At 38.4% G+C, this 26,282-nt stretch overlaps 1 protein-coding gene across 6 annotated transcripts in view; it reads left to right on the forward strand.

Annotated features, from left to right (window-relative positions):
- The window catches only part of CDC42BPB (CDC42 binding protein kinase beta), a 97,886-nt gene that overhangs the window by 24,643 nt on the left and 46,961 nt on the right, over positions 1 to 26,282 (forward strand). For all 6 annotated transcript variants that reach the window (XM_086462652.1, XM_086462651.1, XM_086462650.1 and 3 more), the window contains exons 2-5: positions 5,121 to 5,212; positions 15,362 to 15,445; positions 19,093 to 19,188; positions 23,682 to 23,830. In XM_086462652.1, the coding sequence (XP_086318778.1) occupies positions 5,121 to 5,212; positions 15,362 to 15,445; positions 19,093 to 19,188; positions 23,682 to 23,830 (421 nt within the window). The remainder of the gene's footprint in view (positions 1 to 5,120; positions 5,213 to 15,361; positions 15,446 to 19,092; positions 19,189 to 23,681; positions 23,831 to 26,282) is intronic.

The raw sequence follows: 26,282 nt of genomic DNA on the forward strand, positions 1-26,282 counted from the left end.
GCAATATCACAGGAATGCTATTTCTTTGAAAAGGGTGCGCAAAGGGCAAACAAGTTACTTGATTTCTAGAATGTAAGTTAAGAGGGATGGTTGAGGGAAATTGTAAAACTTGCTGCTCTTTCATGTTCTTCCTCCAAAGAAAACATCTTAAATAAAATATTGGATCTGCCTGGTAGGGAGTATGGCTCCACAGACAATCATCTGCGTCATTTTGTTGTTTCCCTGACATTAATATTTTGCAATTCACATAGTTTCCTACCACAGTGTTTTGTAAAGGGGATGAGTAGATAAAGGGAGCATGGTGGCAGATGAATTTCTGGATGATCAGACAGTTTGGATGTACCTTCTGGGTAGATCTACCTGAATGTTACCATCATGTTATATAATGACTTAAACCCCAAATCACTTACAAGTTCAGTTCTGAACTGTGAAACTACCTGGTGCAGGGCAGTCCAGTATATGAATAGGTTGTCCTAGAGGCCATGGAGTCTCCATCCATGGAAATTTTTGAGACCTGACCAGGCAAAACCCTGAATAACCTGGTCTGAAATCAATATTGACTGCAATTTGAACAGGAGGTTGGACTAAAGACCTCCTGACATCCCTTTCAACCTGAATTGTTGATATCTCCAAGTCTGTGTATTATTTTCTTGCAGTTGTCACATTTATTTAAAATTTGAAGCTGCCAATGATACAAAACATCAGATGTTCTTGAACATTTGGCAGCTTTGACTCGGTGATTTTTGTCACTGAATTTCTGGAAACTTGGACTGCCTAACAAAATATGCAGGAGTCCTCAAATTAGAGCCAGTGAGTAGTCTTTTATCCACTGTAATGCAAAGGTGCTAGCTTTTATGGTTCCAGGTAGTAAATTATTGAATAAATTGAATTGATCAGAATCTGAACCAAAAGTAAAAATTGAAAACATACCTCAATACTTCTCATTATTATTATTCTAGCTTGGAAAAGTGGTCCTGTTATTTTCTGAGGGCGATGTTGACAGTAGTACCATCCTTCCCTGACCTCCTTTCAGAAATGAGAGGAAATTTGACATATACATCTGACCTTGACAGAGGCTGGTGCACACCCATTCCTGGGGTAGCAGTGCAGAGTGCCCGGTCTGCTGTGTCAGATTGTCTCCACTGGCATTTCCTGCAGCTTTTAGTTGTTCTGAAACAGTCTTCAAATATCTCTTTTTGGGTGGCATAATACAAATTGACTGCAGTATGGATGCACCAGCTCACAAACCTAAATCACAAACATATTTACCTATGACTGCGCTTCAAATTATGTTTTCAAATTATTCAAATTGGTGTTTTCTTTTTGTGCAAACAAAATATCCTGGTCCCATCTATCAGGGAAGAGGAGAATATGATCGGAATAGAATTTGTTTGTGGGTGGAGAGTTATGTCTTTCATACACACCCAAGTTTTCAATGAAGAAATAAATGCTGGCATTTCACTTCCTGTTAGGAATATTGATCAAAACATTGACTGTTACTGTTTTGTGTTATATTCTTGAGAGCATATATTTCTTGGCTCCTTAAAATTAGTTGTTCTTTTTTTCTTCTGTGGCCTTATGGAGAACACCCTTCTTCCAAACAAGTGTGCTACAATAATGCAAAAATCAGCTTGAGAGGAAAGGCAGTGATGCATACAAATACATGGCACGTAGAACGCCTATCCCAAATTCTGATTACAGCCTCACAGTCATGAATAAACAAACTACTGCAATTACTCTCGGCTAATGTTACCCTGACAACAGTATATATTACAAAATTCAGTAATCACTGCCAACAAAACCCCTAGTACAGCTAATGCTTCTGTTTGCCAAGATGAAATACTTCCATTAAGTATTAATTCAACTCTGTAAGTCCTGCTTTTAATATTAGGATTAAAATCAGTAAAGTGTAGTTTTTCATTCCAGTATATGGACAGACGTTTGCTTTGAGGTCTCTATTTATAAAATAGCGATAAGGAGAAGCTGGGGCTTTTTACCAGTTATATGATGGTGGGTAATATCACTTGGCATCATTCTAGCAAGCACAGTGAACACAGCTCTGATACTTTTGGTGCAAATTTCTGCTCACTCAATTTTGCCAGTTCTGTGAATGTTACTGATCTGGATATTAGAGGTTGAGGAAGCAGCAACCTCCTGGGTGAGAGCACGAAAGCAAATTGAAAATTATTTATTTAACTTACTAAAGAGGTTAAAATTGTGCAATCCAGTACTCAAAAGCAGCAGGTCACATCCTGACGTGAGCAGGGTTCTGCTCTAAAATGCCAATAAAGCAAGTATCAGTTTGAATGAATTACTGGTGTGTTGCCTCCCCTGAGCTCTGATCTGCTGTGTAATCTCTGGTGTGATCTCTGATGATGAGATTCTGTGGATATTAGGTTTTACTTTCAAATTTTATTTACTTAGATGCCTTGACACAGACTTGAATTTTTCCATTTCAGGGGAAGTCTTATCCAATTTAAAATTTCTCTGTACGTTCAAATAGCCATGTTGGTGCTTATCTTTCCAAGAGAGAGACCACTTCAGTTGTAGTGTTTCTGAACCCGACACCTGCTAAATACTGAAAGCTAATGTTAGTTAAGTGCCCAAATAGCTTGTAAAAATAGTAACTTTCTTTTAGGAGGGAATACTTTTTTTTTCATTTACATGTATTAAACTAATTCATTTTAGTGTGTAGTACTTCAGTTGACCAACTGAGATGGAAAAAGCAGAACCAATCTAGGACTCTTGCAGTCTTCCAATTGAAATGGTGGTAAAGAGAATGAGGTCTGCTAATTCTTCCTTCTTGAGTCAGATTCATAGAAAGACAGCATTAACGCCCTTCTATGCAGACACTATTTCTTCTGTTTACTCAAATTTAAGTACGTGCTCTGGTTGATACATAATATTTATTATCTTTTAAAATATAAAACTCATTGAATTCACTTGCTCTAAAACAACTTACTGCATTTCTAAACTGAATACAGATTTCAGCGAGGTGAAGTTTGATGCATTTTAAAGCAAGGAAAACTGTAGACAAAATAATAAAGTATTTTGTCACCAGTTGACAAAAGAAAAATGTAGGAAATGAGGATTATTTTTTGTTAAGTGTACAAGACAGCTTAAACTTGTGTAGGTTTGTGTCTTCCTGCTTGGAAAGTTGCTTGTGATCAATTTACAGCAGCAGAGTTTTTTATAAATACTTAAACCTGTTACTTTGGTATTCTGTTTACTGACTAGAATTATTGCTAACATTGGTTATTTCTTAAAAAAAAAAAAAAAACCAAACTATTATTGGTTTAGTATCCCCCAGAAGTAAAATTACTGGATTTCATTTCCCCTCCCTTTGAATCTTAGTAACAGAAGCTGGTGTTCTGGAAAATTAGTCCAATCGTTTGCATTCTGGAATAGTGATACATAACTCAATAATGGAACTTTCACATTTATTTCTTACCTGTAGTTGCGTTTCCTAAATCTGTCCTCATCTGATGGGAAGGAGGCGAGAGAACCTTGCAAAGTAATTGATATATAGCACAGCCATTGGCAGTGGTATTTACTTGTATAGATGTCTGACTGGACTGGTATAGGTCTCTAACTGGTTTGAGTTGGTGTTGCTGGGTAAGTTTGTTAGAAACAATTCGGGGTTTTGGGATTGTAGTCTCAATGGCCTTGTGGTGGGGGAGACCACGGTAGGCATTTGCCCAGCTGAAATGGGGAATCTAGCAGGAAATCTATTAGTCTCATTCTTAAATTTCATACTTTGGGATAGACAAGAAACATTGAGTGAAAGGGGTATTACTTTTGGAGCAAACCTTTTCAACAGCACCTCTCCTAAGTACAAAGAAGTAGCAGGGCTATTCTTCAGTATGACTGTTTCTTCATTTTATTAGCATATAAGAATTTTTGGTGATTCAGGCTTTCTGCACTGAAGTCTATAATATCCAGTTCAGATTTCTGTATTTTCTGTGTGTTTGTAAGGTTTGGTTTGTTTGTGTTAGCATCTGAAATACACTGTCAAGGCAGTGACCCCTCTTGTAGGAATTCTGTTTGGCTTGTAACTCATTAGCTTAATCATAATGTAAGGTGAAGTAAAACGGGAGTCTGGGCTGAATTACAAGTAGTAGTTTTGTGATGTTTTATTCAGTTGCAAATGGGAAAAATACATGTGTGTTTAAAAACGTCAGTCTTTTTAGTCTAATAGTGTTTGTGATGAGGTGAAAAAGAGCAGTCTTTTTTTTGTGGTTAGAAGTGTAAGCTGCTGTTTTTATAGATGCCATACTTGCCCTTGTGCAGTTTAGCTTGCACCACTGCTTTTCCTTGTTGATTTGATCTTCATAATCAGAGTAGTGAATTGTAACAAACGTATCTAAACAGTAATCCTCATCCTATGATACGCTAGAAATAAATATTCTGAGTGGAAGCTGGAGAAGAGAAAATTGATGGAATCTGCAGGTACAGTGGAATTTTATCAACCAGATATTTTGAGAAATGTCTTGAATCCAGTGGGACCACCAGAACAAAGTAAGTGTAGGTTAGTTAATTGCTGGACTAATGGGGATCTGGTGTTTGTTGCTTAACAGAGAAGATAGTTCAGAGTAAATATCTTAAATTGGCCACAGATCTTATAGAAAATGGTTTCATTGCTATTGAGTAGAGACAGCTATCTCTTGAGAGCGGGTTGTTAAAGCTTTAGCTGGTACTAGCTGAAATTATAAGGAGCAAAGCTGAACTCTGCTTATGAAGAGAATTATTCTAGTGGCTGAAGGATAGGACAGGTTTTCCTCTAGGGTTTACAAATAATGAATCAGCCCTCTCCCTTTCACGTGGTGTTTCACCAATTCACAAAACCCTAAAGAAAGGCGGGAATAATCATTCTGAAAGACTGTTCTGCTCTTCACTCACTGGCAGTAAGGCAGAACCATTTGTAGGATTGAACTTTAAAAAAAATTCTAAGTGTTAATTAAATAGTGTAATTAATATTTTTTTCTTCTATAGTTCTAACAGTAGTTGAAAAACTACTATTGCACTGGGTATGCAACGAGTTCTTTTGACTTTTGGCTTGTGGATTATTTTGGTTTATAATATTTCTCGTCATAATTTTCTTTTTTTTTTTTCTTAAACAGCGAGACCATTTACAAAATTGGTAAAGGAAATGCAACTCCACCGAGATGACTTTGAAATTATAAAAGTGATTGGAAGAGGTGCATTTGGTGAGGTAAGAGGTTTTTACTCTCAGTTGTAGTAATGTAACTTTCATCATCTGAGCGTCTAATTTCTTTCTACAGTTGACCTGTACTTGTCCTAAAGACAAAAGATTCAGAGAGATGTGTTAAAATACTTCCAAATGTGGGATGTAGCTAGTGAAAGGTCCCTTTGAAGCAAGGTATTTAGTGTCCAGTTCTGCCATTTCTGTGACCGGCTCATTCTGACTTGAATGTAGCAAAACAAGTGTCTCTTCGATGTGTGTATGAACAGGGTGGTCCCACCTAGCAGCTGCACAGCTGAATTTGGGATCTCTTCTCCCACGTGCCATGTGTACTCTTCTATGCTGCTATAATTTAACACAGTATTGCGATGCTTCTATGGTAGGAACATGGAGACTGCTCCACCCATCTGCCTGTCTGTAGCAATCTGGTAATGCAGAAAGACGCATTTGGCTGCCTCAAAGGCTGTTCCCTGTCATCTTTGAAGATCAAAGGCTGCTGGATCTGGTTTTTTGGACAGCAAGTTGAATCATGCTGAGATGATAGGAACGCCTTGTGTTTTGAGGGCTCGCCAATCCCAGGACCCTGGACTGAAGCTTTACTTCTTAATATGCTTGATGAAACTCTCATCAGTCACAGAAGTCTGATAGGGCTTGCCACTGCCAAAAGCATTCATGAACATGTCCCCTCCAGTAGGCATAGGGTACCTGAGACTTCTGGAGAACCTCAAAGACAACCCTTTCAGGATTTAAGTACATGTAACTAAAGCCATAGGTGTTGGCAAAAGAGGTTATTAAGTAGAGAATTTCTAGAAGTAAAAAAACCCTTAGATTTCTTTCAGGAAGCTTCTTTTAAATAGTTCCATACTGAAGTCAAATGTAGTGACAGCCATTAGCAGCTCACTTCAGTCCGTTAGCACTTGGTTAGAACTTCTGCTGCTGGCTAAGGCTAGGCTTCCTTATCTTCATCCTTTGTTGTCTCCACAAAGAGCAGGACTGTGTGCTGTGCAGGGCTTTTCTTCCAAGCGTGGTGTGCCCTGGTCACATCAAACTCTTTCATATAGGGTTTGATTGTGAGACGAGGTATCACAGGCAGACCAGAAAAATGCCAGGACTCTACTTGACCTAGGTTCGGAAAGCAGTGTCGTTTCTCCGTGCATACGCGCCTGGTAGTGGGTGAAGTAGTAGCTTCATATCCACATAATTTTAAGCTACTTCAGAGACTGCTTTTGAGGAAAGTGGACACCTAAGACAGAAATTGGTTAAGAACGTCTCTTCATCTGGACCATCATCTAATGATGTGATGAGGTAACATGTAGTTCGCATGTAATCATCATGAGCATAGCTGCTGAAGGAGCTTGAGCGTATTAAATAAAATGTCTAGATAAATAGTAACATTTTGACCTGTAAGAGAAAAGTTCTAGTGGATATTGAACTTGATGAGTTGCAACATTTGTTTCAAAAAAGGAAATATTATCTTAGGGCAGAGGAAATACTGCAGGAAAACCTGTTGTTTGTTTCTCTTGAGTGGTTGTTTTTGGCTGGTGTGTATTATTTGAGCATGCTTTTAGAGAGAAAAGTTACTGCAAAGAGTTTGGCAGGAAAAAGCAGAAATGGGAAAAAATTTGCTAAGTCTAAGGAGGGGCTAGCAGCTACAAGTTAAGTCCAGAAAAGAGGTCTGAGCAGAGAGGTTTATGAGTCGATAAAAGGCCTGGAGAGTCAAGACAGTAGTAGGTAACTGTCCACCTTTCCGTTAGTGTTTTGATTCAAAGCAGTAGCACAGTTTTGAAGAGAGTACCCCTATTTACTGCAGAATTGTTTTGCTATGCATGAGATGGATTTCTTTTGGAGGAAACTACACCAGAACCTCTATTCTAGGTGTGCACCAAATGTGCTTCTGGCCCCATGGAGTGCATAAGAGTCAGTCACTGGGTTTGACTCTCCTGACAGCTTCAAAGCATGTTTGGACCAGGAGACCAGGCTAGATACAGTCCGAAGCAAAATTCCTGAACTGCATACAGTGTAGATGGGAAGGTTCAGCACAGGCTACTTTTTGTCTGTTGTTCTGGTCTTGCTGTGCCAAATTACTTGCTATAGGAGCTGTGACCACTGGTATCTAAAGAATTTTAGATTAGTGTTTTGGCAGTTTGTCTTTTGGTGGGATTAGAAGTGGTTTCTGGATCTTTTCAGAACTAGACTTCTGAATGCTATAGCTATCAAAAGTGGGTTCAGGTCAAGGGAACCCTTTGTAGTGACTTGCAGATGGAGTCAGTGTTGGGAATGCCTTCACACAGTATGACTTTAAGGAAGGCCTGTTTTCCGTAGTACTTGTCCTGTTCTTTTTCAAAAAGATGCTTTTCTCCACTTAAGGAATTGACCAGCTAGAAATCTCAGTACAACAGCAGATGAAGTATTTATATGAACTTCAAGAGACTTCAGTTTATACTTGCTAAAGGGTTTAGGATGACCTTTCTTAGCTTTGGATCAAGAGGCTTAAGGTGTATAAAAGATACAAATTCTAGGTGGAAACTTGTATTAATAGTGTTTGAAGTGCCTGAATCAACAGTGTCTTTCATATCCTTTCATTTGGAAAAGCATGGCACTTAACTAAAGCAATTTGTACATCCTGCCCCCCCACCTGTGAAATACACAGAAGTGAAATAAGAAAGTATCTTAATTTCATCCTTCTGTTAGAGCTGTGAGTGCTCACAAAGTCAATGGTGTTAGTTTTCTGTCAATATCACATTGTCTTGTTCATCTTTTAATTATAAAAGTTTTAGTTCGTAGTTGTAGCAGCTTGAAACTTTTTGATCAGTTTAAATTATGCAGGAATCATTGATTTTTACGTTCATTATACTTCAACCCTGCTTGCCAGAGAATATTTTGTGCTTTTTGCTTATGAATGAATCCTTTGACCCTTGTGTATGCTACACTGCTATAACTGCCAAATATTATAAGCATTATAAAATAGTAATTGTATAAAGGTTGGCATTCCATAATAAGAAAATAAAATCTAGTTTCTTGAGAGGGACTTGTGGCATCTGACTTGTATAAAGCAACACTTGAGAAAACTGAATGGACAAGCTTTAATTTTTCCATAGTATGTTCAAACATAACATAGGAACTATGTTAGAAATTAGTTGATGGTATTCTAGTGGTTATAAGGTTATTTATTAGTTCTTATTTAAAAAAAAAAAAAACCAAACCCAAACACAACTATCTGCTAGAAATTAATTTCTTCATGCATTCTAACAAATATTTTATAGGTATTTTTAAAATTTATCAGAATTAAATTAAACATATTCCCATTAGAATTAAGGAGTTTAAATGAAATGCTGAACAGCTAAACAATCCAGACTTCAAAAAGGATGAAAACTACATTCCATTCTTCTCAGTTTAGCTACTTTGGACTTTTTGGAGAATGCCAGGGGCTTTAGTCTTACCAAAGAACTCTTGCATAAATCGGCTTTGAAGAAAGATAGCTTAAACAAAATAAAGCCTAATATTAGTTGTTAGTCAGGATCAGTGGCCAATGTAAACCAAGAAAACATGGTCTTTGACCAGAGAGAGGATTGAGACCACATGTGAGCTTGTCGCTGCAAAATCAGTATCTAATTTAAGGCAGATCTATATAATCAGCAGAACTTACCTGCATTAACATGTCAGTGCCTTATTCTTGCTTTCTCCTTTTCCAACCAACAGTACTCAACCTGACACTTTACACTTTTTCCAGCAATACGAGAACAAAACCCAACTGGTAATGTAAAACCATCTGAGTGAAAGTTGTTACAGCACGGGAGATCTGAGAAAGCAAGAGAAAAAATGTTTCTTAAAGTTCTCATTATTATGCTAGAATAGACATAGCCTAGCTCAGAACGTAGAGATTTCTTCTCTACCACCTGCCAAAACACGCAGTTCTCCTTTTCTCATGAACTAAGCCAGCCACTTTGCATGCAGGGTAAACTGAATGTCTGAATATCCTTTACAGCAACATTGAAGGCTCTGACTCGTGGAGTCGCTGGCTGGAGAACATAATTTAATTTTTTCAGAAGTTTCATAGTTACGAAGAAAAGTTTGAAATGTTCTTTGACTGCGTGACAGTTAGAATAGTATGTAATCATGGTGCTCTCCCATCTCCTAGGGTGTGTTTGCTTGGGCGTAGACCCAGTTGGGTGGAACGTTTTTCTGAGTGCCCCAATGTAAACTTTCAGTCTTCCTTTTTTGCGAGTCATATAGGCAGATAGCTCATGTGCAGAGGGGCAACCTCCATGAGGAATAAAACTGATAATAAAAAGCCCCCTGCAATAAAATCAGCACAAAAATGGTTTTCTGTAATCTTAATTCTGGTTTCCATTAATAAAATTAATTAATGTAGAAGTCTTTCTTTGTAGACAAGAATGAGTATGTTGTATATGGTGAGGGTTTTTTGTTCACTAGTGAAAATACACATTCTTTAGGAGAAGATTGAAAGAATATGAGCACAGAATGGAAAACTCTTCCAGCATTAAGACCTTTAAAAAACCACACCAAAAGAAAAAGCCCAAATGCACCTGCGGCTTGAAGTTTGCGTGTGCCTGACTACTCCTTCTGTCTAGAAACACTGTGGACATTATTTGAAACAAAATAACGTCCTGAGAACCTGTGCTTGGTGGGATTGTGTTTACCTGAGAAACTTAATGCCAGCGTAGGAAGTGACTTCTGTGTGCTTGGTGTTTGCCTCTGCATGCCAAGGGAACTGGGAGTTCTAGTGCTACAATATGGTGAGAGGGATAGGAGGAGGATCCTGTGTATGGGGACTGTCTGGCTCTAATACTTGCACTTGCTCCTTTGCAAGCTTCATCTGACTTCTTAGTAATGTACTTGTAAGTCTTTAAGATCACTTTTCCTCGTTTTATGCAAAGGACCATTTAGGCACACTGCTGTAGATTAACACATTTCAATGAAGAGCAGTTGTTGAAGGAAGAACCGTGTCAAGATGAACCTTGTTTGAGAATTTGGATTGTATAACGTGGCTGACACCTCCTGGAAATTTGGCAGCATGAGACTGAAACAATTGTTTTCCTTCCCTTGTTTGTTAGCAAGGGTTTCTGGAATAAGCAACGCTTACTGTGGTTCCAGCGGAAGGGTGGAACTGCTTGGTCTTGCTTAGCACAAAAATAACTAAAACTCTTAATGTGCCCCACCTAAGTATTACGGCTCTGGATGGATTAGAAATACCTTTTCATATAAATGCTGTTGTGTACAGACTTGATCTGTGTAGCGTTTAGTAATAGTACATGTCACCTCGACTCAGGATGCTTAGTCAGAGTCTTAGCTGGAGTCAACAGATACAAAAATGTGTTTCCAGAAGGAAATAAATAATGGTTGAGAGAACAAGACTGATCCCCAGTGTACCACAGGATTCTGATAAATTATGTGGTTCCTAATGAGAGATACACTGGCTAAGGGTGCAGTGAAACTCAAAAGTGAATATGCAAAACCTAAGCTTCCTGTGGACAGTCGTGCTTGGCAGTGAGACACAGAGCTGTTTGTGCCTTTTCCACTTTGTAATCGCAGCTGTAGGGTACTGAGTTTAATGTTTTTATGTACTTCTAGAAATTAACCTGGGGCACAGTGAGCCTACAGACTGCAATTAAGACTGTCTCACCTATTCAAAGCTTTGGTGATTGGTATTAGGTACCCAGCAGGGACTGTACCTTCCTACATTGTAGATTAACAGAATTCGTAAGTATTGCACACAATGTATGACACTTTTCATCCAGCTATTCAAGAAGTCCAAATGTTCAGAATATGATGCACAAGAAATATTTAATTAGCTTTCCTTTTCTACAGTATGCTCTTCACAGCAACAACAAAAAAGATCAAAGCAAGCTGTTTTCTGCCGTGGAAATGGATGAAGAAAGAAGCTGCTTTGTTTTGAAAATGCTTAAAAAGAGCTGGTTGCTATCTTAGTCTGTTTGTATGGCAGCACCAAGTTACTATGGTGACAGGCAGGTTGCGAGGAGCTGGAGAGACACAGTTCATTGTAGTGCTGCTGCTAGACCAGCCATTTGTCTCTGCAATCCCCCCAGTTGCTGAGGAAGAGCTTAGGTGTTATTTGGGGCCTTTATTCTTCTTTTGTAGAACCTTTCTGGCTAACGCTTGTGATTTCTTATTTGCACAACATGAAGATCCATGTGTTTAAAAAACTGTGTGTTTAAAAAAAAAAAAGCGCCTTTGCTTTGAAAGTGTGGACTGTGGTGTATGTACCCTACCAAAAGGTACTCTGGTTGCTCACTTTAAATGTAAAATAGACATAAAAAAAACTGATAGAGCAGTCCAGACCAGGTTTTCCTCAAATATGCAGTATTAAAATTGTTAACTAATGAGCTATATATATCAAAACCAACTCATATCCAAGAGTATCAGGAGGATAAAGCAGTTCCTGCAGTGTTTTTTCAGTAGCTGGTGTCAAGGTATCAATAGCAAGATAGAAAGCTAGGTATCAAAAGCATAGGCAGAAATAGTAAAGTGGCATATACAAGATTTGACTGGGGGAAATGACTGTAATTCAATTATGAATCTGGTAATAAGACATTATGGATAAATTGTTTACATCTGAAATGACATTTTGTCTCTTCTCCCTCTTGAAAGGCTTGTCTAAAATCTCTGCTCAAATGTCTAAAGCCATTCCAAGGTCCTGCAAAGGTTAATTCATGGTAATTTTATACTATTTTATCCATGTAATTTTATTGTCCATTAGCCTAGGCAGATCTTTTGTCTTTCAGCATCCTTATTACTGGTGTTCTTCCTTCCAATTGTATTTGTAGGTAGCAATCATATCCACTTTTTGACTTTTTTTTTTTTTAACAAGTGCAGCTTTTTGTTTTCCCAGGGTAGTATGAGAGAGGGGTTCTTTAGTTCCTTGATCATCTCAATAGTCCTCTTTCACACCTGCTCCAGATAAACTTTATTTCTGAGGTGTGGTTGTGTGTGGATTTTCCAGTGAGTTTGTATTTCTACAAGGCAGTAATGTTTACCCATCCCAGTGGTGCCTATCTGCCTATGAATTAGAGAGTTGTGTTTGTCTTTTATTTAACTACCTGCTGTTATGAGCTGATTGCGTGAGGATTATCACCTACATGTCTGTGTTCCTCTTCTTTTCAGCTGCGTACTTTTTGCATTTGAGTTTCACCTTATTCCTGAAAATCCAGTCCTTGAGGATAAGTTTTACCTGAAAGTTTAACATGCCATAAGCATGAATAGTGTACTAGTTAGCTTTTTATCTTTCCTTTTAAATTAATGCCAGCGTGGTTTCCAAGAAGTCTTTTTGTTAATCATCTTACTTGTTTTCTGGAAATCCAGTCTTGCATTTAAATGATTTCTGCACTTTCTTACGCCATACTTATTTACATAAAAAAATTCGTACCTTGATGCTGCTTACCAATGCTGATCATGGTACTCAAAGGCACAAACCAAAAAAAAACCACACGCCCAAAAACCCGTAATGATTAGAATAGGTTGAGGAGTCAGGTCTAGTCAGGCCAAAACTCTGTTACTTCTGTGAGGCATCTTCTGCACCTCTCAGGTAGGTTGGTTTGTTTTTTCCAGAGATAAAATTCTTGAGGAATTACCTAATTTGCTGTATGATTGCATGAATTTTTCTGCCGGCACAAGCAGCTGTCCCACTGTCACCCTTAAAACTAAAGCGGCAGTGTGTTTACTGGTGCCATAACTTGATAACCACTTAATGTGAAAATGAGTCAACTTTCCTTTTATTAATTCTACTTTTTCTTCTACAGAAGACAATTACCTTCCTCCAGAAAGTTTAAATTGGGCTTTTTTTAAGCAGTCCTTTCAGTTCAAAATAAATAACACTAATATGGATAGCAACTAGGGAATTGCTAAATAGGTCTTACAGAATTGGCTTCCTTTTTATCTTTTTCTTTCTCCTGTTCTCTCTCCTTTTTTGTCAGGCCTATTCTCATTTACTACTTTGTTCTAACGTTTGCACAGCTCCTCAGCTGCACATGTCCTCCATGATGCATCATTCTTCAGCAGCTGAGCATGCTTCAAACTTCATCCATCCTGTAGTGCTTTTGCATAGTGGTGACCTTAGATGAAGTGCAGTAAATGCATAGCTGGATTCTGATTTGTGCACTATATTTGTTCTTAAATGGCTGAGCTAGTGTTGTGGCGTAATGAAACTTGAATGTTGCTACTTCAGGGCTCGCGGAGCTACACTTGCAAATTGCTTCTGCTGCAGAGCTTTTGTTCATCTGGAGCAGGTAATTGCGCTCAGTTCTGGTCTGTCCCTTTGGTGGAGATGGGGATATTTCCTGAGTCATCATGTTCAGTATGGAGTAGAGTTTAAAATGTATAGCGGGTAATGTCAGCATCTTGCAGTTTCCCGAAGCTTTTAATGTGCAGTTTGACTTACAGCGTGCTTTCAGCTGTATCAGGGTAATGATTCAATTAAGTGTATGGAGAAAGGTTGTTACAATGGTTTTTAATAGCAAGGCCGTGATGAGGCTAGGAGCAAGGCTAAACGCTTTAGGCCATTACTGAAGGTCAGTGTTGAACAGTTTCATATGTGCCAAGGAACCTCATGTGTGTGTTTGGGACTTTCTCGTCTTACCTATCCTTCCCCCACAGCATGAGCAGTGTCTGTGGGAGGTGTTTGTAGGCCAGGAGACACTGGGGCATAAGTAGCTGTGGATATTCTACATGGCTTACAGGAGCTGCTTCTTAGTGCTGTGTCTTTCCCAGCTGTGTTCAGGGCCATGTCTTTCCTGTGATGGGTAACTGCTAGTCATTTTCTTAAGATAAGTTTCTGTTACATGACCCTGTGTGCAGGTGTGCACTAGGTGTTGCTTACCTGTTAAGGGACCTGGTGAGTGGAGCTTCACATACTGAGGGATGGAAGGCTTAGGCATGCATCTGCTGAGTGAAGTGTCTGTCTAAATGTGAATATCCCATTCTTGTGTTACTGGAGAAGCAGTCATTCCTCTGCCCCTCATCTGGAGCTTTTTTACTGGTAAAGTGTGGGGAGGTATTATATTTCCCTCTTTCCTTCTCAGGACTTCTGACTTTGCTCTGCTTGGTGCACTATTCCAACCTTCTTTTATAGTTAGCATCTTCTTAGAGCTTCTGTAGCTCTTGATTGCCTTACAGATAAGAGTTTTTAAGCAAGAGAAGAGGCAAGCTATGATACCTGTTACTTTTCCCACCGCTATTCAGAGCTCTGTTGGAAGCAATGAAAGCTGATTGGTTTTCTACTTCTGAAATAGAGACAAGCTGAGAAGCAGCAGAAATATTCAGGCAGTCCATGTATAGTCCTGTGAAAATGTTGCTGTCTTAGTCCTGATGCCTGCTTTTGCCAGCTGGAAGAATTTTATGGAAATGATGGCTTTACTACAAGAAGAATTAGTTTTGGTCTTGGAGAATACAAGTCTTGGTCAAAATAAAGTCTTTGCATTCCTAAGCCTTGAAGTTTTTGTATGCTGTTTTTTCTTCCACTGTACAGCTATGTGCACAGCTACTGTTCATAATAGACCAGTCTAAGCAAGTCTAATACACAGGATGCATGGTGAAATGCTGCAAGCAAAACGATGAATAAGTAAATGAATACTGTTTTTGCTTCTTTTTAAATATCTGCATACAGTACTCAAAAGCATGTTAATTTGCAAACGTCTTTCAAGTTTCTGAAACCTGAAATGTGAAAACAAATTAGTCAAATGTAGTGTGTTTCTATTGACAGCAGCCTTTCTTGTTTTCTCAGCCTGCCCTTTTAAATGTTACCTCATTGGCCAAGGGCATGGTGTACAAGCATCGCTTGTTCATGGCAAACAATACAGCTTTACTACGCATCTTCATATGAAAAGCTTCATGCTCCTCCTGTATCATCCCTGTGTACTTGATCATGAGCGCTTGGCCACACATGGTGTGCTGTACATCAAGCACATAGTAGTAATGTGGGAGGAATATAGAAGGAGCAAAGACTCAATTGTTTAAAATTTCCCGATGTGTGACTCCTTACTAATTAATTTTATCAATTTGTGAACATTAAGCTGTTTGAAAATCGTATTTCTCTGACTGTGCTTTTGTGTGAATATTAAGCTGTTTAAATATTGTATTTCTCTGACCACACTTTTGTTAAATTAAGATATCTTATTATTTCAGGTTGCAGTTGTTAAAATGAAGTGTACAGAGCGCATTTATGCGATGAAAATTCTAAATAAATGGGAAATGCTTAAAAGGGCAGAGGTAAGTAATACGGTTCTTTAACGCAGAGAATTTTTAAATGGCATTAGGAAAATTACATTGAAGCTCTTCCAGATTAGGAAGAATTATTTCATGAGCATAGGAGCTTCATTCTTTTTTCTTTTTTTTTAAGCTGTTTTAATGCAATCAAGTCTGACAGTCCCTTCCAGGCATCTGTTGTTCTTAGCATTACTGTGTATTCATTTACCAGACAGTCTGCCCTACTTCTTACCCTGAATTTATTGGCCAGATTTTTGTTTACAATAAAGGCAAGTTAAAGACTACATGAAAGCTGAGATTGGTACTACTATGACATTCACAGCTGTATACAAAAACATTATGAAAAGGTCTTTTTTCTCTTGCATTCAGAAAGCATATATTAAGGAGCTTTGCATCCTATAATTTGTAACAGGATTTATATAACTGGTGAAACCTTAACAATATTTTTGAATCACAGATTCAGATTGTAAAACAAAATATATTAAGAAGGTAAATCTGTTTAAGAAGGGTATTTTTTGTGAAGAGATGTACGTTGTCGCAACAAATTACGTAAATGTGAATGTCCAATGACAGGACAAGGGGCAACGGGTGCAAGCTGGAGCACAGGAGGTTCCACATTAACATAAGAAAACACTTTTTCACTGTGAGGGTGACAGAGCGCTGGAACAGGCTGCCCAGATAGGCTGTGGAGTCTCCTTCTCTGGAGACATTCAAAACCCACCTGGATGCTTTCCTGTGTGACCTACTCTAGGTGGTCCTGCTCGGACAGAGGGGTTGGACTAGGTGATCTTTTGAGGTCCCTTCCAACCCCTACCATTCTGTGATTCTGTGAATGGGTACTTCACAGATTAGGAATGGACCTACTAAGAACATGCCAGGGGAAGTGGCATATTGCTAGGATACCCTCTCTTGCACAGTAGAGGAAAACCTTGTGGCAAATGTAATATTACATAAGTCAGCAGGTAAATGAGCTACAGATTTGAGGGGAAAATATGTGTAGTGCATCAATACTCGCAGCAGTTCTGTTACGGGGTGAAGTCTAGCTGCTTGCTGAGGATGGAGCCTGCTGACCTTTCCCTGTCCCATTCTTCTGTCCCCTTCCTGACACCTCCTCCCCCCCAGCCTACCCTTCCTAGTCCCTTGCTTCCTTTCAGTGAGTCAGTGCTAGCTCTTTTCCTGTGAATAAATCTCCTCTTCACCACTTTTGCCTGATTTAGTCACACTCCATCCATCGGTCCATGCTGTTCTTTACAAGTGTCAGCAGCCACTCACTGCCTCTTGGCTCTTCTTGGAGCTGTCAGGAGAGTTCACAGTCTTGACTGTGCTGCATCAGCAGTTCTGCATTAAACCTTCCCCTGTATGGGGGAAATTTTGTTTCCTTTCTGCACAGGTTTCAGTTAGGTTAATTCGTTGGTCAGTATAGAGTCCTTTTAAACCCAAATTCTTGTAGGGGGCTCCCAAAATCTAATGGAAGTACAGCTATGCTGGCTTGCTTCAGTAGTTTTTGAAGTGACTTAATTAAATGGCCTACATAAATAGCTGAAACTTTTACATGTAGAGATGTCCTGAGAAGACACCTGTTTACAAATTGTCTTCAAATTATACGACTAACTTCTCTTACCCTCTCGGGCAGGCAAGAGGTAGGAAAAATGTTATCCGTCAAGAAAGACGCATAATGAGCAATAGTTTTCCCAGCTCACATTTAAAACAAGTAACAGTCCAGCTACGTTCTCTTTCCGCTGATTTTTCCCTATCTGCAAAGGACAATAAAGAAACTGTCTTCTCTGCTGTGCCCCTTTGTCTTTTCCTGTTTGGTTTGCTCACTTGGATTTGGCTTTTCTGGATAAGCAAGACTTTATAACCTGCATGTCAAGTTCATAAAACATCTAGGTGTTAAAATTTCCCAAATGTGGTAAAACTTGTTAGTTTTCAAAATGAAGCCTGCAAGAATACAGTAGCCTCTTAAGTGGGCAGTTCCACTGAAAAACAGACTTCAGGTGTTTTATTATCCACTGTATGAGTGGACTAAGTAGTGCGTTGTTATACTGGTTTATGTTTGTTTTGTATGACTTATTAAACATAGCAAAAAATTATGTAAATACTGCTTATTTGTGTACTAGCTGCAAGAAAAAAACCATATGGTTGGAAGCCACTAAAATACAGGAAAGATTAGTAAATATCAACTGACATCTGTAAATGGGTTGCAAGCAAAAATAGGCATGCCATTTATGTTGATAAGGTGGACCATTTGTATTCGTTGTTCTGACAGCAAAATACATAGTCATTAGTGTATTACTGTTGACAGTTCCAAATAAGTCCTGACTGGCTGATTAGGTAGCCTGTCATGCTTTTTCAAGGCATGTCTCAAGGCCTTTTAAGCTCTCTCAGGCAGAGGAGGAGAGTTTTGTACTTTGAATTTATGATGTAGTGTTCAACAGCATTACTGGTTTTGAAGTGTTCCTCACATTCCCTTACTATTTGAGGTTGCACAGTGAACTGGATCAAGGAACTGATGTCTTCAAAAATAAACAAACTAGTTTTCTGTGTTGGCAGCCTCCTCACATCGTGGTGCCAGAAGAACTGAGAAGTGCTGTGCTCTGGTGCTGCGGGCAGGGGATAGGATTACTTGGAGCTGCTGTTGCTGCCAAACTTTTTGTAGAGTGATACTTTGGCCTTGCATTTATAAACCGTTAAACCACTCTCAGTTAGCATTTAATTACAATTTACATCTATTTGCACCAATAATTACTAACTTTACAACGTGGCCACAGTATGGTCATCTTCAGTAGAAATGTAAATTGACTTTTGCTTCCTTAGGGGGAAAAATGGTTGAGGTGCCTTTCAGTATATGGTAAAGTTTGGGCTTCCCAAGCATGTTCCTTCCATAGTACATTTTCTGAGATGTCTGCACAAGTAGCAGTGACAAAAAAAAAAAAAGTTAATCCATTATTATTTAGAACCCAAACACTTGAATCTGCAGCTACTGAATATCCTAATAATGGCTGTCTGAATTGAGAGTAGTGGAAGAGGCTCAAGGTCTGCATCTTGGTGGTTCTGATCCGATAATATATTTTGAAGTTTATGAAAGCTTATTGAAAATGGAAATGTGTTATACTGGACAAAGTTAAGACAGCAATAGTAAAATCTTCTTATTTCCTATAGTATCTTGGCAGTGTCTGGAACTGCAATGCAAGAAAAGTGTACGTGAAACTCTATTTTCATGAAGGTCTTTTTCAGAACCACCAGACTTACTTTCCTAGATCTTTCCACTACAGATTGCAGCCATAAGTTATCTTTTTCCTGGCTTTTAAAAATACATTGTGGAACAAAGATTCAGTATTGACGCCAACTGGTTGGTGGGCTTTTTCATGTTTTGGGGGATGTGTGTTGGTTGGGGTTTTTTGGGTGGTGTTTTTGTTGGGGTGGTTTGTTGGGGTTTTTTTAAGGTTTCAGTCAGGATTAGGATGACTGAATGCCTGACTACAAGCCTGCAGAGATTCCCTGGCTTGTCACTTGTGCAGACTGAATTCCAATGAATAGAGACCTCTGTTCAGTAATTTTAAATAATCCCATAAAACATCCATATATATTCATCCTGTGAAAACTACTTGTTGATGTTGACAAAGGCTCTTTCCTCTCTTTTCCTTTAGACAGCTTGCTTCCGAGAGGAGAGAAATGTCTTGGTGAATGGAGATTGTCAGTGGATTACTACGTTGCACTATGCCTTTCAAGACGAGAACTATTTGGTATGTTTGATTCACCAGCAAATAAAAGCTTTACATTATGAAAGAACTTTATTTTTAGTACATTTAAGGATATTAGTGCAATAAATCAGTCTGCCTCATGCCTTGCAGCAGGGTTTCAGCATTCTCGTTTTCTGCTTGAAGAAAAACTTCAAAGGAACTGACTGTAACTCCAGGAGAATAAGAAAGTCGTGTAGTACTATAGTCTATAGAGGTTTAGTTAAGCGCCTTAAATTAACTAGTCTAGCCTTACATAAAATACATCATACTTAAGTTTAATGTTTTGGATGACATTGCAGTTAAATAATTTGAGAGGCATTACCTCTGTGAAAGAAATATTTTTATTTTATTTTAAACTTTCAGAATGTCTCTTGAAGCTAGATTTTGTTTTTAAATGGCAAAAGTAATTTAAAATTTTATTTAAAAAACCTGATTAAACTGGTATTTTAAAAGATTCAGGGAAAAAATAGCCTATTTCTTAAAAGTATTTAAATAAAATATGTTTTTAAATCAGGAGATTGGGCATCTTGGTACTTTGAGAGACTTTAGCAAACATTTATAAAGGAAGTCATTACTCCTATGAAATTTTTTAATGATGAGTTACTAGAACTGTGATATATAAGCTATGTTTACCTTGGTCACAGAAGTCAGGAGAGTACTGGTCAGGAGCAAAGTCTGTAAAGCCCCAACATACTGCAGTATACTCAACCATACAGCTTCTGTGTAGCTACTTGAGGCTGGCTTTGCAAACCTACTATTTGTGTAACAACTGGCATAGTTGTAATGTGAAAGTTTTTGCTTTCTTAGCACTTTTTAGATAGTACCACAGTAGCAAGTCATGGTTATAAATAAGAAAAAATGTATTGCTAAAAGGCTGCCAGTGAGTTCAGGAACTTAAGCGTATGAAATGAGTTAGAAAAGCATTTTCACAGGTCCTGAAACAAAACAAATTATTTTCACTTTTACGTTAAAAATATATTTGGAATAACAAGCACATCATAAGCAAATTAGTAGTTGGGTCTTAGACCCTCATTTACAGGCTATTTCCTTTGAATGCTTTGTGATATGTCCAGATTTTCAAGCTCTGAAATTTTAGTTCTCTCTGGCACTGCCTCATGAAGATAGCTTATGATTTAAAATTTCCTCAGAACCAAACAGCCTTCAGACTTGCATAAAAATAACCTAAGACATACGATAACATATTTTCAAGTAGCTTGTAAGAATGAAGCTGCATAAGAAAAAAGTGTTAGCTGTGCAAGATAGCAAGCAGTAATAATGACAGTACAGGGAGTGATCTAGTGTTGCTAATACTATTTTATACAAATCTGTTCCAAGCAAGCTATAGCAGCATAATACATTTCTTTTTCCCCAAATTCCCAGAGACACTTAGATGTTGAAGTTTCACTTAACAGCAGAATTTAGACATCTAGCATCTAATTTAAGATCCAATATCTAAGAAAGCAACAGCTCTGCCTGGCAGCCAAAGTCAGCCGATTCCCAGCTTGCCTGAGGTCTGGTTCTGCGTGTGGTGAGATGCTGCCTTCCAATTTGGTCTGTTACTCAGCATCTATCTCTTGTAAATGTCTGGGGCTCACAGATGGATTGTAATCTGCATCTCAGTCACTCTGTTGTAAATGATGCATGAAGAAAAGGTGAAACACATCAGGAAGTGACTTTCATCCAAAAAGCTGAACAGAAGGTTCTCTTCCATACCATCTTAGTGGCTCTCTTGTCCAGAGGCTGAAAGATCTCTGTCCAGTTCTCTGTTCAGCTTGAAGTTTATAGCTGCATTTTCCCACATCTCCAGGGAGTGCTGCCATGTTACAGAACCTGGGCAGGTTTGGTTTAGTTTTTAGCAGTGCTCTTCATTGTTGATCCTTGTAGAATGGAATGCAAAGCTGAGAACAGAACAAGAACAGACAGTAGAGCTTGGTTCTCCAACCCGGAGTGGGCATTGGTCCTCTGAAAGAAAACGGTCTAGGTTCTGGTATCTGCTCCCAGTGATGTTTGTGCATTATAGCTAGTGATTCTTAAATGCAAAATCACATAAGCTAACCCTGAAGCAGAGAGAAAACCTTGGTGTCTTCCCACACCTATGTCTTTGCCATCCTCCTCTGACTGCATGATAAAGGATTCGGAACAAGACAAAGAGGAGGTAAGATGTTACAGTAGAAAAGTAGTAGCTGCCCTTGGAGAGTCTAGAAGTAATTGGGGTTTTATTCCCTCACTATTAGTAGAGCATATGATGACGCAGAGCTTAAATATGAGCAAGAAACCCAAAACTCTACGAAATGTGTATGTTCTGGAGTTCATTTTCTGTTTCTGCTCCTGTAGATTTAAAATGTTTTAGAGGCAAGTACACCATGTGGTAATGTTTTCTAAAGAGCCAACTCTTAAATGACATTACATGGAAAAGCTAGCATGGCGCTTTTCTGGTTCTTAGAGAGCTTTTGTAGAGACAGTTTGAGATGAGGTGGTTTAAGTAAGCCTTTGGTGATTTTGCTGAAGCAGATATGGTGTAAGTGAAACATAGTCCATGAATATTAGAAACATTTATGGGACCTGAAGTTCCTAATCTCCTCCAGATTCAAATCTGTTAAGCTTTCTTGTGACTTAACAGAAAAATTTTCTTCCCCAGTCTCATGCATGAAGAAGGTCTTATGTGTGTTTGTCTGCTGTCAGTCTCTTAAAGGCTTCTGAGTATTCATGAGTGTTTTGATGTCGTCTTTTCCTTTGATTTCCAGCTGCTCTCCCCCTTTCTGATGTAGTCCCTTCCCTGGAAGAAATGCGATACCTCTAGATTTCAGCATCAGAATAGCCTTTATTTTAACCCCGTGTGAAGGTAGAAGTGCCTCCTGGCAAGAAGATCGTTGCGAATTGGAAGATGAATAAAATTTGACTTTCTTATAGAAGAGGTCTCACCGTTTTTCTCTGATCCAAGTGCCTCATTTCATGGGTCAGCTGAATTCTTGCTGAGTTATGAACGCTGTGGGAGCTGAGGGAAGTGCATTACCTTGTCTTTGACAGGCAGGGTATTTCAGCTCCAGCAGAAGGCTGTATATGGTCTCTTAGCTTGAATTTCAGAAAGTGCTTTAATACAATATCCCTTTTAAAAGATTGCTGGTTCCTGTCTGTAGCCTTTTGTTTTTAAACTTAATTGTTGCATGTGTACAGTGTTCCAATGCGTGTTTAAAATTCCTTGATGGGTTGTGCAATACAGACTGATTGATTTCAACATAAGTGATTAGATTTGCCTATCAGATTAAGCTACAGTTTCAATAAGATGGAGAAAAATATCAAAACCGATGCCCTTCGGAGTCACTCTTTTAAGCCAAAAGATAGTGAGGAAATTGTTAGTATTGCACTTCATGTACCTTTGGGTTCCTATCTTCTTTAATTTGCTTCCCTTGTGGAAGATGAATCTGTGGCAGGGACTGTGGATTATAGGTTGCTTTACCTTAAGGAGAAAAATAAGATTACTGCTTTGGAAAGTTAATTCCAGAATAAGCGAAGTTATTCCTGAAACCATCTATCAAATCGTCTGAAGAAGCATGGAACAAAATGGCTCAAGACTGGTGGTACTATATAAAGTCATCATACTTGAAGTAATGGTCTGGATTTCGGTGGAATAATATCCACCTAGGAAATAACTAAAATGTAATCCTTGTTTTGTGGCATGAGAAACAAAAAGCAAGTCCGAGTCCTTTTCTTTCATGTTACCCTATCTGTGTTGATCCTTTCCATGGACAGGATAATGGCTGATTGGCCTAGAGGCTGTTTACTTTTTCAATTAAAAATATTCAAAAGACCATTAATGTTTGATTTTTTTTTTTTTAAATTATTTTTTAAATTTTTTTTATTTCCCACTGTAATGCCTCTGGCTTAACAGTGCTTCTGGCTTGTCATGGGCATCACTAATGTATAGTGTCATCAAGCTCCTGACAGCTATGTTATGCATCCATGATGTGGCATGTGCCAAGAGTATTTGAAGATGTTGAAGTGATAAGTCCCACTTTTGGAACCACTAGTGGTATTGAAATGGTGACAAAACTAAAAGTGATAATGAAATGTGTATTTCAGACTAAGCTGCATCAAGTATTGTTTTTAACTACAGGTTTTTTTCTTCATGCTTCCAGTGTTCTGGAAACACTCAATTTAAGAGCTGATAACCTACATTAGTTTTGGTGATATCAGATAATTTTCTTTGTGTGACACTGTAGTTAAGACAGAAATAAACTCACCCTGATTTATTTATTTATTGCTGCCGTATCTTGGTTGTTCATGTGTCATCCTTACTGTGAATATTAAAGGAATATGGTATCTTTTTACATTAAATAAGCAGATAAAAGTAATGCAGAATATTACCAATTTTGACTGCTTTCCCCAGGCACAGAAAAAAAGTAGTGAAAGAGGGTTTTTTTTCAGGGGTTAACGAACTTCAGTTTTTTGCTTACCAGCTATCTCTGTGCTTGACTGCTTTATTTCTCCCTTTTCAGTATCTAGTGATGGACTACTATGTTGGCGGTGACTTACTGACACTTCTCAGTAAATTTGAAGACAAGCTTCCTGAAGATATGGCTAGGTTCTACATTGGTGAAATGGTGCTTGCTATACATTCCATACACGAGCTGCATTATGTGCACAGGTAAAATACTGTCTCGTTTGGCAAAAAGTACATGTACAGTTACACGAAGTTAATCCTAAGGATATTGCTGCGTATACAAGTGGGCACAGTAGGCACAGGCAAACTGCTGTGGGTACTTGCTTACTATATACTGTATAATAGCTGTATAAGCTATTACATTTTAAATATCAAGTTTTGATGGATTGATATGAGAAGCAGTGACATTTATCAACTAGCCTTTTACTAAAGCTTTTCTTTTTAATCAGGCTTCTTGACTTATTCTCAATTCACTTCATGAATATTCACCTGCCTTTGTCCAAGCCAACCTAGAAGTTTGAAGCAGTTTGAATTCTCTGCAAATGTTTAGACATTCTGCAAAACTTATGCACAGTAAGCCCATGATAACATTAGTGCATCTATTTACCTGAGGTCATCCTGAAATGGTTTTTGCAATGAGTGGGCATGTGCTGGTCTAATGTTTCTTCACCCAGCATGTATATTCCAGATCAGTGCCTATCATCATGTTAACTTGTGTTCTGTAGTAGTTAAAAATATATAATATTCCTTGTTCTCTGGCAGAAGAAATGGGTCAGGAAGGTACAGTACACTTTGTGTGCTTCTCTTTTGGCTTCCTCTTGGGGCAACTGTTTTGGAAGAGCTGTGAGTAGTGCAAGGAGGCACTTGATAAATATTTTCTTTCATTATTGCAAGAGTCTTGATCAACTGAGAATTTCTATCCTTTCTTTGCTTTTCAGATTTAACAACTATGTATGATATGTCAATTAGAAAGCAAAAGTATACTAATTCTGGAAACCTTTGCAGTTACCTCTTTATATGCTGACTTTACGGCTTGATTTAAGTAAACAGACAAATTAAAAAATAGTAAGTGTGAGAGTAGCGAAGTTTTTCTGTTAATTGAAAACAACTGCTTGTGGCTGTGTGAGTGGCTCATGGTAGGTCGCTGAAAGTCCCGGCTCAGAAGTGGACTGCGTACTAGCATTGTATCTGACTTGCCAGGTACATCTTGGCCAGGTCCCTTTATCTCTTTATGCCTTTATTTCTTAGTCTGTGAAATAAGGACAGATTTACTGACTATGAAATTTGTGGGTCAAAACCATTAGGTAATTGAGGTGATTTGTCTTCTAAACATTAATTGTAAATAAACAGGGAATTATCAAACTATAATGCTTTGAAATTTTCTTTTTGGTCTTTGATCACTGTTTCAAAGCTTAAAAAGAGAAGGGGTACGTAAGCTCTGTAATACTGCTGCAAGTGAATGTGGGCACTATTTGTAGGGGTTTAAAAATGTTATGGACTCAGAGAAGTTCACCAGACACACTCATTTCCAAGGAAGGTGGCCTGACTAACTGACCAGCTACGTCTTTGCATGGGGCTGTATGAATGTCTGTTGTAGCAATAGGAATTCGTGGCTCTGAGGCCAAAACGGACACTTGGAATAGATGTGTGAATACCCAAGAAATTACTGTTTGGCAAGTGCAGTGGATTAGGAGGAAGCATGATTGCTCTGGAGAGGATTTCAAGGACCCACTAAAGGCTTATATGACCTGTTAGCTGTAGATAGGAAACAGTGGCGCTCAGAGATGAGGCATTAAGCTTTTCTGAACAGAAACAGTGTTCCCTTAGGCAAGTGAGATCTGCATGCAAAGCAGAAATGTGTTGGATGAGATTGGCTCGTGCTTCAAATGGTACTGTAAGCAGTGTTCTTTAAAAAACAAACAAACAAAAAAAATTGGTGTATAGTTGTTTATAAGCTTCAATAGTCCTCTGTACCTACTGAGCTTGACTTGTGGTTGTGGGACTGTAAGGGAATGTTGACAATATCTGGAACCAAAGTGTATGGAGTAAGTTTAACAACAGAAAATTACTAATGCATTTATTGGGAAAGCGTATTGAGATGGTCTAATTTTTTGGGGTAGCACATGTTTTTCATTATTATATCAAGTAAGTATGCATTTAATTTATGTTGACAGGCGTAAATTAGCATTTACTATTTTCTCTTAATACTGCTAATACACCAGTATTCGTGAAGTTTCAGTAATTAATTTCAAAGCATTAGCCCTTGGTTAAAAAGTGTTAAATCAAGTTTGTGTTGGAAGAATTTATCAGACTGGCAGGATTTTTACACACATGAGGACCCTTTGTTAAACCTATCATGGTTTTTCTTGTAAGTCTCCTCAAGTGTGAAACTGTGGAATTCAGCACCTTAAAAATCAGACATTAACAACTTCCACATCTGTGTAGCAAGGTGTATTATAGCTCATATTTTTCCCTTCTTCCTAGTAATTCTGGTCTTTTTCTCAAAAATTAAGCTGAAGAAAAACTTCTTTACTTGTGAGAGTGGCAAAGCACTGCAACAGGCTGCCCAGAGAGGTTGTAGAGTCTCCTACTCTGGAGATACTCAAAACCCACCTGGATTTGATCTTGTGCAGCCTGCTCTAGGTGAACCTGTTTT

The sequence above is a fragment of the Leptosomus discolor genome, chromosome 3 (assembly GCF_034619465.1).
Source record: "Leptosomus discolor isolate bLepDis1 chromosome 3, bLepDis1.hap2, whole genome shotgun sequence".
Lineage (NCBI taxonomy): Eukaryota > Metazoa > Chordata > Aves > Leptosomiformes > Leptosomidae > Leptosomus > Leptosomus discolor.